General features: G+C 35.7%; 1 protein-coding gene across 1 annotated transcript in view; it reads right to left on the bottom strand.

The window, feature by feature from the left end:
- The window catches only part of QKI (QKI, KH domain containing RNA binding), a 104678-nt gene that overhangs the window by 46262 nt on the left and 40591 nt on the right, over positions 1-17825 (bottom strand). The window contains exon 4 of the mRNA XM_009278459.1: positions 8209-8352. Within this exon, the coding sequence (XP_009276734.1) occupies positions 8209-8352 (144 nt within the window). The remainder of the gene's footprint in view (positions 1-8208; positions 8353-17825) is intronic.

Genomic DNA, 17825 nt, shown 5'->3' with positions numbered 1-17825 from the left:
ATTCCCCTGGGTTCTAGAAGCCATCAGAGATGTCCCGAAGAAGATTCAGAGTAACAACTGGATTAAGGTGCTTAGAAATAACTGTTGGAAGAGCTTCTTTCTCCCATTAGTATAAGGAAAGCCTAGTGAGAACAAGAATCAGTATGAACTGCTACCTAAGTTCTAAGCTAATAAAACTAGACATATTTACATAAGTATACCTGATTGTGACTACATGTCCAAATCTGTAAAACAATCAACTGAAATGTGTGAGGGCATAGATCATCATAAATTTATATTTACCTTTTCATTATGTGCCAACTCTTTGAAAATAGAAAGTTGAAAACAAATTTATAATCATAATACAAAAGAGCAGATTTTATATCCCCTTTCAAAATTATTCTCGTGAACAACATCCTGATGTATTATTCTGATGAATAATATTTGTTTTCTCCTTAGTACTATGAAGATTATTTCAGGAGAGTTGAGGAATTTAACAGAGTTTAAACAAGTTTTACTTCAATTAAGTTGCAAATCACCTAGATATCTTGTAGTAAACATGGTCTCAAAAATCATTTCCATCAGACTTTATTTTGATGGTAATGAACCACAGGTCTACAGGGTTTCCACCACAGTACACAATGATGGAGAGAGCTGCTTCACACTTGCAGCTGGCCTGAAATAATTTTGTTAATAGTCAATACTAGTGTAAGCTCAAAAATTTAACACTGCAGTAACATATCAAGTACAATACGTGAACACTTCCTATGTGAACTGGTGTAAGAGATTCTTGTCCTCATTTTTAAAACTCAGACTTGCACGACAGTAAAAACTTTCAGCGGAATAAGACCATTAAAATGCATATCAGAATTTACTTAAGGACTGCTCAACATAACTAATTCTTTATTCAACTTGTGAATAAGCTACTGAAATTACCAGTACTAGACATACTGGACAGTGGAAAACACAAGAGGAAAACCTACATACTAGTCGGCTTTCCTCTTTTGTTTTCCACTGTCATATTCTGCTACATGGAGTTTCTGATGATTTTATTCTCGTCCTATCAGCAGGTGAACATACTCACTCACAGTTCTACAAAAGTTTAAGTTTATTTAAGGGTGGTCTGCTGCAATCCCATTTTTCTCTGGCTGCATGTTCTCATTCCCTCACTTCTGTCAGTGGTAAAACAAAACTGACTCCGTAGCAAGTCAGCTAATCCAAGGTTAAGCTCTGCACCAAATGGACTCGCTACACGGTCAGATGAAGGCCAGTACTTTCTGATGCAAAACAGGAAGCAGGAACAGCAAATCATGAAGGAATGGCAGGACTGCAGTAGCCCTTGGTTCATACTGTCATGGAAACATTATGTCTGCTTCATACTACTAAAAATAATACACTATCACCTCTCCTCCACATCAAAAAGTTTACCACGTGTTATCTAGCAGTCACTCCCAAGAAGTTGGGCTGCTTCATTACCCTACCTACAGAGCTTCCCTTTTGAACATTTACGTGACGTGCACTGTGAGACTTGCATCTGAACTGACAAAGCAGATGTAACGCAGGAATTTCCTAAAACGCTTTTAAGGACGGCAGTGTCCTTTTTCTGCTACTGTATCACTCACTCATTTCATAACTAATTGAACAAGCAGCAAACAATGGATTGCACAGCATGACCAACATTTCAACAGGGAGACTATAGAAGGCAGCACTATATTCTCACTTGTGAAAGCAAAAACATAAAACCAGCACACCACGCAGGAATGAGTTAGAAAGAGCTATTCAGGGAAGTCAAACTTGCATGCAGAATTTATTGTGGCTTTTTAGATGGCTAAAAGAAATGAAATCTTCTCTTCTCCTAATATCTTTAATTTCAAGCTTTTGCTGGTCTTAGCTACAGGGCAACAAATTATGTACAGCATTACTACAATAGCCACTTTTTTTTTTTTACTAAAGCTAAAGCACGATTAAAAATTCTTAAATTAAAGTTCTTTCTAATTTATCATGTTTTTTTCTACAGAATTCACAGTACACAAAGTTCTCAGGGTAAAAATGAAGATATCCTTCTTTATTTTATTGTAAGAAGTTGAAAATAAACCACAATGGAAATTTACAACTACACTTATAAGGAAGGTATTAGAAATTTACTTTAATGAATAAAGAAGCCCCACCTCATCACACTTGCTGAAGGCAGTCTTCGGGAAAGACATGCTTTTAACTTATCCAACTGAAAACCAAAACATTCTGCCAATACTATTGCCCCTTCATTACATTCTCTCTTGTTATATAAAGAAAATGCGTTGTATATCAGAGTAATTAAAAACAGAAATACCATCAAAATAACATCTCTAGTAACAGGGAGCAAACAGAAGGAGGACAGTTACGGTACTTACATACCAAGCATCACTACGAAGAACGTTCCAATTTGTAAAAATCATGCAGTATACAGCACATTAAACTGGATGAAACACTAGAATGTCATTTTCTGCTGCTGTTTTGATAAGGAGTACAGCAAACATTTGGAAGAAGAAAGTCTGTGAGTAAAATCCTTGCACATTAGCTGGACTACCATGGAAAAGATTCACTTCTTTAGCAAAGCAAGCGATTCAGTGTAACCACAAAATGCTTGTACATCTCTTCACAATTTAAAGCAACGGATACCAAAGAAGAGACTGTATCCCATTGAACACAAATATTTTTGTTTAACCATTGGGTCACATACATTTGTTGTAGCTGTTTGGATTACATCTTCATTCAAAGTTTTGCTGATATTTTCACTGGCATACTATGTTTCAAGATGCTGAACATAAAGAAGAGTATCATTCTCCATGACGCTTACAGTGAATAGTTTGTTATTTGATTCTTTTATTCAATGATTTTTTTTTCTTTGTAGCAAAAAGATGGCTAATAGTATCTTCAAGGTGAAAACCAAATCCTACTTCCCCAGATTTTCTTCTGCTATTAACTTTATTCTTAATTCCTCTGCCTTCTACTATGCAGAATATAATAATCCTTTGTTTTATAAACAGTGTATGTTATCTGTTTTAATCTTTTGACATAAAAAAAAATTCTTAAGGTTTTTCCCAGTCCCATCCTTTGTCACAGCTGGTACTGAAAGCAGTCATCATCAGCACAGGTTTTCCCTATTGTCTCCATGATCTAGAATTCCATTCCAACTTGGTGAGGCTGTTTTTATTGCACTACAAGTAAAGCAAAATACAAGATCTTACAGTGTTTAGTTGCTTATTTTCCTCTGAAAACAGCCAGTATTTCTTATCGTACTGCCCTGGTTAACACATCTTCTAAGCACTCTGTTCGCTGCTCCTACTTTTACTTTTCTAGCAGTGCCTTGCACTTAACATTACCAGCCCTTCAGGCCAAAGTAAATTCACCCAATAGTAAAACCTTAACTCAAGAAGATTCAATCAATCACTTTCAGCAACTGCTTCAGCCTCTTGGGCAATTTCCAGGTATTTACACAGTTGTTCTCATTCTGAGTTTTACTACTTTATTATTTGTTAGGCATAGCTATTTTCTCTCTGTTGTTTATGAAAATGTTTAGAGGCAAGAGTGTATGCTTTGCTTCCTTTATTTCACAGTTTCACTAATTCAGACTTATTCAGCCTTCTGAACAGCTTGCTAGAAACAGACTACAGTAGTAGCAGCAACTATGATATGGCTAAAGGACAGTAACATCAGTTAATCCAGCACTCTTCAGGCCAGTTTGGTATTTCTGCTTTAACATTTGAGGCTTTGTAGCTCTGCAAAGTTGGTTTTGTTTTGTTTTTTTAATTTGACCTGAAGACTAGCAAAATTAATTTCCAACTTCAGCTCCTCCATACAGCAAAAATTATCCAAACTTTCCTCTATTATTAAATGGCTTATTAGGTTTTGGTAATTTGGACTCTCTATGAACTTATGTTATAGATCACCTTGGTGTGGAAAACTGTGTTCTAGTAACATCTTTATTTTGCATCTTTTCTTACTCCATTTTTAAATTCCTCAACTACAACACTGAAACACCTATACCAAACAAGATGAAATGCTTGGGAACACTATCGAAGACCGATGGTAATTTTTGTCCAATGCATAAAGCTGCTACAAAAATACACAAAAATGACCATTATAAAATTGGTTGCTTGTTGACTCCCATCTACTTTAAGTCATAATTAAAGTTTTTCCACATTAAAGGAATAATTAACTTATCTCTTATATAGCATGTTTTTATTTGTGTTGGAATTACCTTAAAAAAAAAAAATCAATCATTGCCATTGACATTCATCTACTCTAAGAATTTTGACATTATGAAACCAATATTGCTGCAGTATTTATTTTAATTAAGCTCTATTTTTTTTTGTTTAAATAATGATACTTTCCCCCATACAATACAGCTAAATTTAAAGATATTCAGGACTGAAAAGTCTAAAATCACTATTATAGGCAAGAACCAAATGTACCAACAAAATAAAACAATCTTCTACTGAAACATTATTTCCTACCCATCACAATCTTAAAATTCCATTATCATAGAGGAAAATAATACACACAGTTTGACAGGGAGCATCACTGACTAATACTATGTTGCAGTTGTCTTCAGACAAGGTGGAGGCAGCAACCAAGAAAAACTACTGCTGCCCCAACACAGGAAGAGCAATACAAAGAATCTGAAAAACACCAATTCCAGACCAAATTAGAATAGTTAAGTAGAAGCCAGAAATATGAACTTTTCCTCAGAAAGGAAGAATGTGGAGTCAAAGGAAAAAGGGGTAAAAAGTATTTGCCTGAAATTTGAATTCTGTTGTACATGCCTCATCCTATATAAAGACCGTTAGTATAAAGGCAAATTAGTAATTAGAGAGACCTGGACACCTGTATAACAAAAGGAGTATCTAGAAAACACATTCAGCTAGAAGAGTTTATTCAACACTTCTTAGAACATGTAGAAGCATTACGTATTTCTAGCAGAGGAATTCAGCCCTACTGCCCAGGACCTCAAAGAATAATTGCAAACCCTTAACGACACTGTAACTTGGTATGCTATACTTAATTATTACGTACGTCCCCTTACACAGGCTCTGCGTTTTTTCTTATGTGCACAATCCAGAGCATCTTTTGTCTTTCCTTTGCAGGAGAACTGCCCATCCTTACTGAACTCTTGCAAATAAAAAAATAAACTGTCAAAGCTCTCACAACGAAGAGAAGACAGATCAATAACCTGTAGGATTCACTTTAGAAGGAGGCATAAGGACGGTACAGCTCAATGTGATCCCAAAAGCCTGAAGACTGCTTTTTTCTTCCTGTTTTTCTTCGGAGAAAAACATGAAAGCAGCAGTACCATATGATCTTGCAGGTCCAGATAACGACCAGTATCTCACTGAACTATGGGAAGAGGAAAAGAATTAGTCCTATAGAACTTGAAGTACAGCCAAAATTAAAAAAAAGTTTCATACCAAAGAAATGAAAATTAAATACAAAACAATAATAATTTGGGGAGGGGGGAAATGTTTTGAAAGCTTTTGGCCTTTCTCCTTAGGGAGAAAAAAATGGCTTGTTCAGCCAGTCTGCCTCAAGTTGTCCTTTTTAATTCTAAAGATAAACTGTCTGACTATACCACCATCTTGGTAAAAATCCAAGAGCAAGTGGAAAGGGAAATTAATAATTCACTTCCAGAAGGAAAAAAATTCACTAGTGATCCAAATTCATAAAGATGAGAAGAAACACACTTTGCTACTGAAATAGTTTCTGTTCACCCAAGTACCTTCAAATAGAAATCCATTTTAGAAATGTGCCTATTTGTGCATTCTTGCTATAAAATGTAATTAGGCTTTTTAATATCCTGAGTATAAAAATAACTGATTATTCCAAGAAATTAGTAACTAATCCTCATCTCTAACACTAGCTTGTTTTTCTGAAATGTATCTTGGAAAACCAAAGCATTGCCACTATATGACAAGAATGAGACTGAATCGTTTCAAATTTTATTCAAGTTGGATGGAGATAAAACAGAAATATATTAGTATCTTCTTATCAATTTTAATCCTCTGACATTTATTTGGAAAACAGTAATAGTTGCAGGTATTCTACCACGTGAAAGGGAATTTGCAATTTTCCATTAATACACTTCAGAGCATCTTTGGAAACTTCCAACATCCACAATTTCCCCCATCTTATTATAATTAGCTAGGATTTCTTTTTTTCCTCATGCTCACCCTGATTATTTAAAGGTTTATGGCTTCCTTCATAGAAGTTTTAAATTCATATTTTTTAATCCTAAAACAGAATTTTTCAACTGCCTGAAACCATAATTTGATTAACCAGCCATTTTTTATACTAATTGAACAGATGCAACAGATAGCATATAGGTGAACTTGTTTTTTGCACTAATTCATTAGTATGTACTACACATGCCTGTTTCAACTTGGCATAATTTTCAGAAATGAGAGCCAACAGACCTTTAACTCTTGTGCATGTAATAAGCACCGCCCAAATCTCTTATGCCTACACATTATATATAAAATGTTAACGAAATGCACGAAGTGTTTTTCAACTGATGCTGTATTTGGACAATAGTTAGCCCTGTGTTGTTGTTTTTTTCTAAAAGGAAAAAAGAATCCTGTAATCAGGATTATAGAGCTCCCCCAACTGATTAAGTTAATACATGAGGAAGAATATTTTCAAGACAAAGAGCTGGCTGACACTATCACAATGAAAAAATACTAATGTATTCAGGTTTTTTTGGAGGCTCAAAACACACCCATACACCAGCTCCAGAAACCAAGCATAACACAAACATACACAGAGTATACACATTAGTACTTCAGACGTATTGGGGTTTTGTGAGCTATCAGGTCATCTTCAACATGACCCTTCAGTCATATTATTCAGCAATAAAAGGGAGGTAGAAGAATCAACAGACATTTGACAAAATTAATTCTGTATCACAGGGAAGTTTGAGTTCTGTGTTTTTTAAACTATTTGCTGCATAGTAGTTAGAGAATGAACATAAGGGTTTCAAGTTTTGCCCATATAAAAAAAAAATAGATCTTTTTCTTATTACCATTTCTAATCCTGACTATAAACTCAATCCTAATGTGCTCAAGATCTCTTTAGTAAATGAATAAATTCTGAAGATCTACTTTCTCTAGTTGTCTTCTGCTTTCAGAGATTGACAATGTGCGATGTGAAGAGGTCTAAGTTACATTTTTTTCATACTTCCTGCTTAATATTCTACCTTATTTTGTTAATTCAAAAATTAAGTCTCTCTCCTGATCTTTGGTAACTTTAAAAAATGTGTTCTGAATAAATTTGCTTATACAGCATGTGTCGTCACAAGTTTCCTCACAGCCAGCATCTCTTAGCATTCACTAAGCACTCAAAATCACTAGGTCATTTTAATACCACCTACTACTTTCTTTCACAAGATAATCTCAATTTTTCCTCATAATATGGAAAATTTTTCCTCCAATGAAAAAGATATAATTTATTTTTATCATTTTATAATGGCACAAAAGTGGTGGTAAAGATCAGCACAAGATGCAAGTTAATGGCCTGGGATGCACTATACAGCCACGCTGAGTCACCTTGCTTTGAGTGAGAATACAGAGCAGATCTAAGAGAAGGGCTCTCGCAGGGTAATTCTGGTCCCTGCAAAGGCTTTAAGTCATCTGGCTGGGCAGCAGTTTATATTATCAGGAAATGAGAAAGACAACCCATTTTCCAGTTTCACTATGTTTATTTTTCCCCAGTATATTGACAGCAAAGTTTTTTGATACGGCGTTTCTGAAGGGTTTTGTTCTTTTTGGAATGTGTTTAATGTGATGATCTAAGAAAACATGCCTTCTTTTCTTAAAGTATCAGAATCAGCTCAAAGTGAAACATAAAGGCATGTTGTATTTCCCCAGCTTTAAAGTGAAGCATCCTTATACTGAAAGAAGGTGAGAAAGCTAGTGTTTGTAACAGTTCAGCACTGCCTTTTAAAGATGGTAACAATTTCCTGCATCTGTATTGAAAACAGGCAAAAATATGAACATCTCTTAAAAATACTATTCTGTTCTGAGGAATAATTTGATCTGGGATGAGACATTTTAAAGATCACTAGAGTATTACAAAATAATACCTAAACTTCATTTTAGGATGCCGCTCTGTAAGCTTAATCTTACTGCTGCAGTATTAATTGTAATTCAGAAGTAACTTCTGGAAATGGAAATTGAAGACTTGCATACAAATACTTACTGCAGGTATCAGTAACTTTTTTACTTCTTCAACAGCCCTCTTCAGTTTTATTTCTGCTCTGTTCTGAGCATCCTCCACAGTGATAAGTACATGTAAATCCTCATTCAGGTGTTCCCAGTTGGGCTTGCCTCGGTTCTGTTCTTCCTAAAAAAACAAAACAAAAAAAAACAAAAACAAAAAACAACAAATCATGGAAGCTATGAAGCAGTTACATTCTGTATAAAACAATTACATAAACAGTAGACAATCAATTCTGTGAATAGTACGAACTGTATTTTCAGTGAGATGGGAAAAGACTTCTTCATACCGTGGAGACTGTTTTATGTGGTTACTTAACAAGAACTTAGGATTCAAAATATCTTTTTCAGGACCTTGTGTTTTGGAACCTCATACTTTTTTTTTTTTTTTTTTTTTTTAAAAACACACATATGTGATTTCTTAGAATACCTTTCCCAACCTCACAATGGAACAAGAAAAAGAAGTACTACAAACACAGTATTGCTTTCAATATTCTTTGGAGCCTTTCAAGGGTTAGACAGATGAAACATACTGGTGGTTAAGCAAACTAATATTTTCAAGAAAAGTGAAACAGACACCATACATAGAAACTCCATCTGAATCACTCTAAAGGACAAGAAAAGGGAGCAATTTTTCAGTGTTAAAAATAGCTTTTAAATACTCATGAAGAAAAGGTTCAAGAATCAAACATTACAAAGGGAACAGAAGTTGCAATTTTCAAAGCAGAGCTACATGTACTTGATGAAGTGCAGAGAGGAGGAGATGACAAGGCTTTAATACTGAAGTCACAGAACAGCATGTAACAAAGATGGTCACCATTACACAGGTACTCTGTTGCATCAATGGTATTAATAATCCCAAAGATAAACCTTAGTAATATTTTCAGAAAGGGAGGCCATGCTAAACAAAACAGGTTTTTTAATGTAAACATTTTAAACAACAGATATCAGTAAATTTAAGTAACACATTCAAGTATCCAGTCTTTCAAAAAATAAGATAATGAACACAACACACAAGAAACTTTCCAACTTCATTTTTATTAAACAGTGAATAAAGCTAGCTAAATTTCCCAGAAACATAATTTAAATTTGACAAAATTTAAAATGTAAAAAAACGAGTAAAAAAAAAACGTGTGTGTGTGAGGAATCAAAAATTGAGGAAATGAGAAAGGTTTACTATAACTTCTGAATCTAAATAAAGGCCCGCATAAACAAAAACACTTATTTAAAACGTAAAATCCTGGGCATAATAAAAGAGCCTCCTATTTGTAAGATAAAGATTTGTGACTTAACCACAATTCATATTTAAAAAAAAATTAAGGCAAGCAAAGTTAATTGTAAATGTGTCTTTTCCCCCAAATTTCACTAAAATTCTTCCAGGAAAAAAGACATGCAGAGGAAATGTTTGAAGATTTAATACCAACAAATACTTGCAGTACTTTATATTCACATATACTCGAGAGAGCGCTCTTCCTTAGAATGTTGTGTCTTTAATTCAGCTGCTTTAAGTCTGAAATGTTTTGTGGAATAGACAAGGATAAAAATGGGGGGAAAATACAGAATCATGAGAGATGTATGGAAAATTTTCTGTAAAAGAATCAGTATTTTGACAGAAATTTCTTTTCACTATTCTTCATGTAATATGTGCACATACGCACTACTCCATACTATCAGCTACCGTGGTTTCTTTTTTTAAAATGCTATCTCAGCCAACTTTCTAAACAATGGTGGCTGTGAAAATATCTCTGTGAATTCCAGAAGCTGAAGAAAGAGAAAAGTAACCATCATTTATAAAACAGAACCTGACGCAAAGTGCAGCTGAGTTATAACATGTTCTCTGCTGTAATTTAATCTTTGAAGGAACTATCTACCACAAAGTATTTGCAGCTTATTTCACTCAATCATAATCAAAACTCCACTATTACTATTTAAACAATTCAATTTATTATTTTCTTTTAATCCAAAGCAGGAGTGAGGTGTTTTCTTTTAAGATGGTGACAAGCTATATTAATATGAGGTAGTACAAATTATTATGTCACAGGTATGATGAATGAGAGATGGTTCCTAAACCAGCAGAGGGCAGAGCAAGGAACATGCCGCTACGTCTTCTTGCACTGACTGGTGGTGAGCTGACACAACGCTGGAATGGGAAAGGTACCAGTTACTAACACAAGATGCATGATAACCTGCACAACTATAGTACCACGGGGGGGGGGGAGGAGGAAGGGCAAGAGGAATAAATGACAAGGAAACATTTCCCCAGGTAAAATGGCAAGTTCTGTTCCTAAAAGCGAAGGAATGCCTAAATGCAGTTTTAGCTACCATGCGATTAAATGGCATGCTTATACATAGTGTGGGCACAAACACAAAGGGGCCTTACTGTGCTGCATCGATTTCTTTCATAATGAAAATAATATGCTGCTAAGTCCCAAAAACTTGGAAGATTTGGAGGAGTTACCACCTGTCAGCAATGAAAAATAAAACGCACATTGTTAATAGTGGATGTATGCCTGATTTGTAACTTTCAGAATACAGAAAAATACTTTCTTTGTTATATAAAACAAGGTAGCCTGCCTCTCTGTTATTCAGTATTTAAATATTTCAGATTAACTGAAATATAATCTCAACTATTGGTGTTGTACTTCAAATTATTCTGTTACAGCATGAGGATTTGTTTGTTCAGGGTTTTTTTTGTTAAAAGAAAAAGCTGCACATAGGACAATAGACGATACCATAGATTTTTTTTTCCCCACAAAAAGTCATACACCCCTAATTTACTTTTAGGTGGAACACACTGTGTGTAAGGTCAATAATCACACAAACTATTAAGGTCAGACCTCACAGCACAAACAATCATACAAATACTTATCGGTATAAGTGAACTAGTATATGACTATTTCTATATATGCTCTTCTATGGTCATGAAGTGTTCTAGTACATTAATAAAAGTCCTGTTGTTGTGGAGAATACTATTTCTTAAGTCAAATGGTAAGACTGAAAGAAAGAATAAAAGTCCAGACAATATGTTTTGAAAAAACAATTAGTCAAAAAAATAAGAGAATAGAGTTTGGAATGGGCTTCCAATTTCTTCTCTTCTACCTCAATGGACCAGGGCTTAGAATTCCTCTACTGCTTCCACTCTGTCCCATGAGGTTGCTTTCTTAGTGGGTTAAGTTTTCCAAGAAATGTCTTTTGGTTTATTGAAAATGCTAGTGGAAAGTTATACCAATATGTATGTTTGATTATTTGTTTGTTTTGTTTTTACCAAAAGCCAGAAATTCAGATCTACACTAGGTCATTCATTCAAACAGAAAGTCAGATGCAACGTATGACAGGGCTAGGCTCATGGGAGGAGACATAACCTGCAATCTCCTGCAGTTAAGAGATGCAATTTTTTATGCTACCTCATTCTCCTTTTAAATCCTGAAAGGATGGTTTGGGAAAACATATTTTCCCCCAAGTAAAATCTTTACTTAAATTAAACCAGTCCTCTGTGCAACAAGTCTTGAAAACAACTTTTCCCAACCCTGTTTTATTATAGAAAAGACTGAACGGGTTAGTTGAATATATCTGGAATTCAAGTTGGAAGGTGTCTTTCTTAAGACTCATAAATACGGTCCAAGACTTTAAGGGTTGGTTAGGGTTTTCTTTTGAAATTGTTTGGGGAGAAGAGATGGGCAGGAGAGAATGACTACAACTTGCCCTGCTGCATAACTTCGTAGAAAGAAACTACAAACTGTGGCTATCTTGAAGTGACTTGCAGCTAAGACAAACCAGATTACTTCACAGAACCAGAGAATGGCTGAGGTGGGAACTGACCCTGAACATCATCCAGTCCAACCTCCCTGCTCAGGGCAGGGTCAACCCTCAGGGCAGGGTTGCTGGGGGCCAAGTTTTAAATATCTCCAAGGATGGAGACTTCACAACCTCTCCAGGCGACCTGTTCAGTGTTCAACCAGTGTTCAGTCACAAGAAAAAAAAAAAAGCTTTTTCTTATGTTTAAATGTCATTTCTTTTATTTCAGCATGCCCATTGCCTCTTGTCCTTCAGTAACAACTGTTGAGCAATTCAGCCTGATTGCCAGGTCTACCTATAGAAAAAGCAGCGAGGAGTAACAGAAATTGCCATGAGAGTTATTTTGGGCAAAAAATGTTTGTTACCACAGCAGGAGGGGTATGCACATAGAAGTAACAGCACCAAGAAAACCAGGAAACCTGAATAAAAGACTCGGGGAAAAAGAAATTCAACTGCATATATTCAAAATTATGTAACATACACAAGAAGTAATTTACAGCACGGAGTTCTCCTGCATCCCAGAGACTGTTTATGGAAGAATTATACAGGAAAAATGGAAGCAGTGAAGATGCAGGAAACTACAGAGTAAAATGATTTATGCCACAACCTTGGGGAACAACAATATTAGAAAAGCTTAATTACAACCAAACTACCTTGTCTGCTAAATTAAAGAACATTAAGAGCAACATAACTGGCAGATGAAATTTCACTGTGCTCCTTGTTTGGCAGAAATTTCAGTATCCTTAAATATAGCCTAATTCTGTAAACAGATTTTGCTTTCATTCTGTTGCCTGTGCGTATACACTCATTATCCTCAGGGTACCTATACACAATAATGGACTTGAAGAAACTGCTCAATATTTATCTTGCTATTAAGGTCAATGAATCAGGTAGTTTAAAAAAAATATCTTGCTACAACTCCTCGAAATTCAGTTGCACAAAAATAAAAGAAAAAATAACGTAATTACAGATTTTTTTTTTGTGGTTTTTTTCTACTTATTTTTTCTTTTCTTGGGGAAGGATTTAGGGGGGAGCCAAAAAGCAGGCAGAGGATGCAACTGACTTGCATCTATACAGCCAAGCTTTAATATTAGAAAAGTTGTTCTGTGAGAAGAAATACTGAAGACCATCTCCCTGTTGATTTGTGTCCTGTGTGTTCCATACCCTCACCCTACCACAGTAATTCCAAGTTGTGGTCTTAAACCTCCTGCATCCCAGTCCTTTAAGGCCATTTCTACTTACGTCTTCATATCCCATCCCAAAGCTTCCTTCTTAATACCTCGACTATTGACTTAACAAGAAAGAGACAGCAGCGTACCAACTTTCTGTAAGCTACGCAAAGCAGATGACTGAAAACTCAGTACATAACGTAATTACAGATTTTTTTTTGTGGTTTTTTTCTACTTATTTTTTCTTTTCTTGGGGAAGGATTTAGGGGGGAGCCAAAAAGCAGGCAGAGGATGCAACTGACTTGCATCTATACAGCCAAGCTTTAATATTAGAAAAGTTGTTCTGTGAGAAGAAATACTGAAGACCATCTCCCTGTTGATTTGTGTCCTGTGTGTTCCATACCCTCACCCTACCACAGTAATTCCAAGTTGTGGTCTTAAACCTCCTGCATCCCAGTCCTTTAAGGCCATTTCTACTTACGTCTTCATATCCCATCCCAAAGCTTCCTTCTTAATACCTCGACTATTGACTTAACAAGAAAGAGACAGCAGCGTACCAACTTTCTGTAAGCTACGCAAAGCAGATGACTGAAAACTCAGTACATCTCTTCCCTCGACTAGAGTTATTAAGTTAGGCCTCTCCTCTATCTAGCCAATAATTTTCAAAAAACTTTAAACCCAAAGGAAAGAAGTGCCTGTCAAGCTTGACTGAAATTGTTCAAAGGATTCAAATGGTGAAAGGGGAAAATATTTTCAGAAAGAAAGCTATCACAAAATATTTTGTCAAGAACTTTTAAAAAATTCTCAAACTTTTTTTCTCACCACAAAGGCCTGAAGACCTTCACAGTATGGTTGACTGACTAAAAATAAGTTGACGAATTAAACACTGGTGAAGTAGAATCCAGCCATTTCCAGCTGTCAGAATGCCATTGAAGGAAAATGAAATAAACACTGAAAAGAAATACTTTCCTAGTATCTGTTTATATGCAGGCAGGGATATATTAGTTAGACAATAAATGATGAATGAATGCAATGTGATAAGAGTGGAAGGAGTGTTTTCCACATGGCATTTTTTTCAGAAAGCTATGGCCCGTAGTATTAAAAAAAGTGCAACCCCCACCCTATGCGCTTTTTCCACTCTAACTCATACAATTTCCAGTAATGTTGGCCACTAGAAAACACAAACACAGCTCAGCAGCAACAACAGGGGCCTTCTAAAGAAATAAACCCCCTGGCTCAAGGAAAAGTTGAGAATTAACCTTAGTATCCTCACACATCTTGAAGTGATAGGTTATTAAATTCTGTTTTCACCAACCTATTACAACAAGCTGCTCTCCCCACTGAATGAAAAAAACACAGAAAAGCTAGAGTAAAAAGGAAGAATGTTTTCATATAATGTCAAATTGAATGCTAAAATTAAAAGGCATCAGAATAGCTATAGTCCTTTAAACCGTACAAAGGTTTAACTCGAGTACATTCTAAGAACTTTAATTAAAATTATCCTAAGATATAAGAAACAGTATAATCATTTATAGCCACTTCTCACAGTCAAATGGAGCAGGTAAGATGTGGAGAGAAGAAATTCAGCTATTTAGTAAAATTACCACAATATATGATTTCTAATAAATTGTGCTATAGGTACAACTGACAGTAGTTCTAGGTGAATGTTTCTTTTCCATAATGAAAACATTCACACATATATATCAAAGTTTAAAAAATAACTGGAAGAGCAGTTTAAAAGAAGCTGTGTGAATTTAAAAAAAGTTAACATTCATTTAAAGCAATTTTAAAACAAAAGTTAAATTTCACTAAAAAGTGATAAATTAGAAAGGTCATTGTAAGCAAATTCTAGTCCTGCTCTAGTTCAAGTATTTTTAAATAAGAGTTGATATATATTGTAGCCATGCAACAATGTCAGGTCTCAATTAATGAGTCCGAGAGAAACAGTACTCAATAATTCAATACGGATAACACCTTATTTAACAACCTTTTGTCAACACAGTTGAACTAGTAAAACCAAGCCAGAGGAATCCAAGAAGAATGCTCTTTTCCCTAAACTAGGTCATTACTCCCAACCTTTCATGGGCCACAAGAATTGTCCATCTTGTGTTGTTCAATGTAACTTTTGTTCTTGTAACTGTTCTTTCTGCCAACCTGAGCTACAGAATTTTATTTTTAAGTTTTTGGGATCCCTGCTGCGGAGATCGTTGAAAACAAACATTTGGAAGACAGAGGATTTCTGTAACATATTGTGCAAGGAATAAACCACTTAGAAGTCTCAGATATACAAATAACTCCACATCAGCTGATACATATTCATGAGTGCTCTAGCACTAACGAAACAAAAATCACTTGAATTATCTCTTACTGTTGTCTTATTGTATCTTTTTGTGACCAATCTAACAACTTCAAAAGGTTCACTCCCCTTACCAGGCAGTCCTTATTCCTCCACTGGGACTGGAGCCAGCACCACGCCAGCCTTTCAGAGAGCCAGGCCAACGTGCTGATGCAGCAAAAACACACCCCCTTCCCACCACATTTTCTGCTGGACAAGTGGGTTGAATAAGATCGTAAGGGGCTACTGAGTGCCAACACAAGGTCAGTGCTATAACTGGGAAAGGGAGAAGATGAGGGATCATATTTAACACATAACTCCCACTTAAAGACTGGCTCACCATGTCTCATGAAACTATCCTAAGTGAAATCTAATTATGCATGTGCCAGGGACAGAACACACAGTTATCTTTACTATCTGACATGAAGCAACTTGTTCATCTGTGTAAGAACTAGGTATTAAATGCTAGTATGTAGTAATAATTGTAGATACAAACATGGAGTTTTCTCCTTCCATTTTTGCCAGTGACTCTAAGTCTTGACAGGACTGACCAGTGAAAAACAAACAAAAACTGAAAAACAACCCAGCCCCCCAAACCTGTATTCACAAGTTTATTCACATGATATACTCCTGACATTAACATTTCAGTAAAAGTTGTTACTTTAGAAGTAGCCTGCAATCAAAATAAATGCCTAGGTAAGTAGCAAAAATAAAGATTTTTATCAGATGAAACTCCAAGCCAGCCCTGCAGAAAACCAGTTTAAAATGATGCACTAATTACAGTATCTGTTTGAACAACAGAAGTAATTTTATAGCATGAAGCATCGGAACACATTGATTGTCCTAACCCCTGCTGATAAACTGCTTTAATTGTGCAGTTACAGTCAGGCAAATTAACACAGACTTTTGCTCCTACTGAGCTTCTAATGGTAGCAGTTCACAAGCAGAAAGCTGGTGAAAAAATAATGTAACAAAAGAAATGCTGAAGGAGTAGCACCTGGTCAGGGAGAACACTGTAGCTTACTTCACATTTAGGATTTCTGATCGAAGTTTTCTCCTGTAGAAGCAACAGATCAATTGCTTAAATTAACAGTCACATACTTACTGTTCTGAATGTCAGACAAGTTAGTATTATTTAATATGTCTTTAATTATTCATTATTATTGTATACTAAGCCCCCTTCAAGACAATTCTGGATTAAGAAGTGGGCATCTTCCAGCTCACATTAAACTAGCCAGTAGCTGTCAAACATTGTCAAAGAGCATTATCTAAAGTCTTTTAAGAACTATTCTGAAAAAATCTGACGGCATGAAACCACCTAATGTTTAAATGCACAGAAGAGGATTCTACTCTCTGTCTCAAAGCCTCAACACAGAGTCTGTGCTCAGGAAACTTCAAACCAAGCGCTGCCCCAAGTTCAGATCTGCCCTGCAGTCAAAATGGTTCCTACATGCATGAAACACCACACTGGATCTTTCTAAAGCTGCAGCTTCACAGCACAACTCAGCTGATCCAGTAACCATGGTCTGCTGACAAAAGAGGAAGGCCCCGTCACCGCCAAAGCAGCACACTCACAACCCCCTGCTCTGCACGGCTATAGCTGAACAGTGAACTGCTCCAGAGAGTGGAGCCAGCAGAAAACTCCCCATCGCAAAGGGTAAGTTTCTGTGAAATAGGCAACAGGATTGAATCTCTCCAGGATTTTCTTATTGCATATTTGTCTCAAGTTGTGCCAGTATGAAAAATAAGAGCAATGATTTGTGGAACAAGCTATATTGCTGAGTGCTATTAAAACCCAGGACCCTGTTAAGACTAAGTATTTCACTGTTCTGGGATGAAAGTAAAGAAGTTTTGTATGCATCGGTATGCTCAGGGAATAAATGAGAATTTAGCACATGAAATGCATAGCATAAACACAATACCTGGATATATTTGTTAGAGATGAATGCAATTGTTAATACTGATACTTAAAATTACCATCAAGTGTCAAACTTTACCTAGTCAGAGGAGTGAGGCTGTTCATTTCTCTGATTTTGGACTACAGGTAAGAGTTTGAACATTTTAACTTTACCAGCGTTCCAAAAGTAGTAAACTTCATACAGAGACAGAGTTACACTGATATCCAAGTATAATTTTATTCCCCTACAGAAAAGGGAATAAGCAGTACAAGGCATTTCACAATACTGTGATTATTTTCACACACCGACCACTGTTAATGTAATAATATCCATAAACAAATATCATAGAATCATAGAATAGTTTGGGTTGGAAGGGACCTCTAAAGGTCATCTAGTCCAACCC

Source organism: Aptenodytes forsteri, unplaced genomic scaffold (genome assembly GCF_000699145.1).
Source record: "Aptenodytes forsteri isolate BGI_AS27 unplaced genomic scaffold, ASM69914v1 Scaffold210, whole genome shotgun sequence".
NCBI classification, from domain to species: Eukaryota; Metazoa; Chordata; class Aves; order Sphenisciformes; family Spheniscidae; genus Aptenodytes; species Aptenodytes forsteri.
Note: the sequence above shows the minus strand (reverse complement) of the source record. Positions and strands in the feature narration are given on the sequence as shown.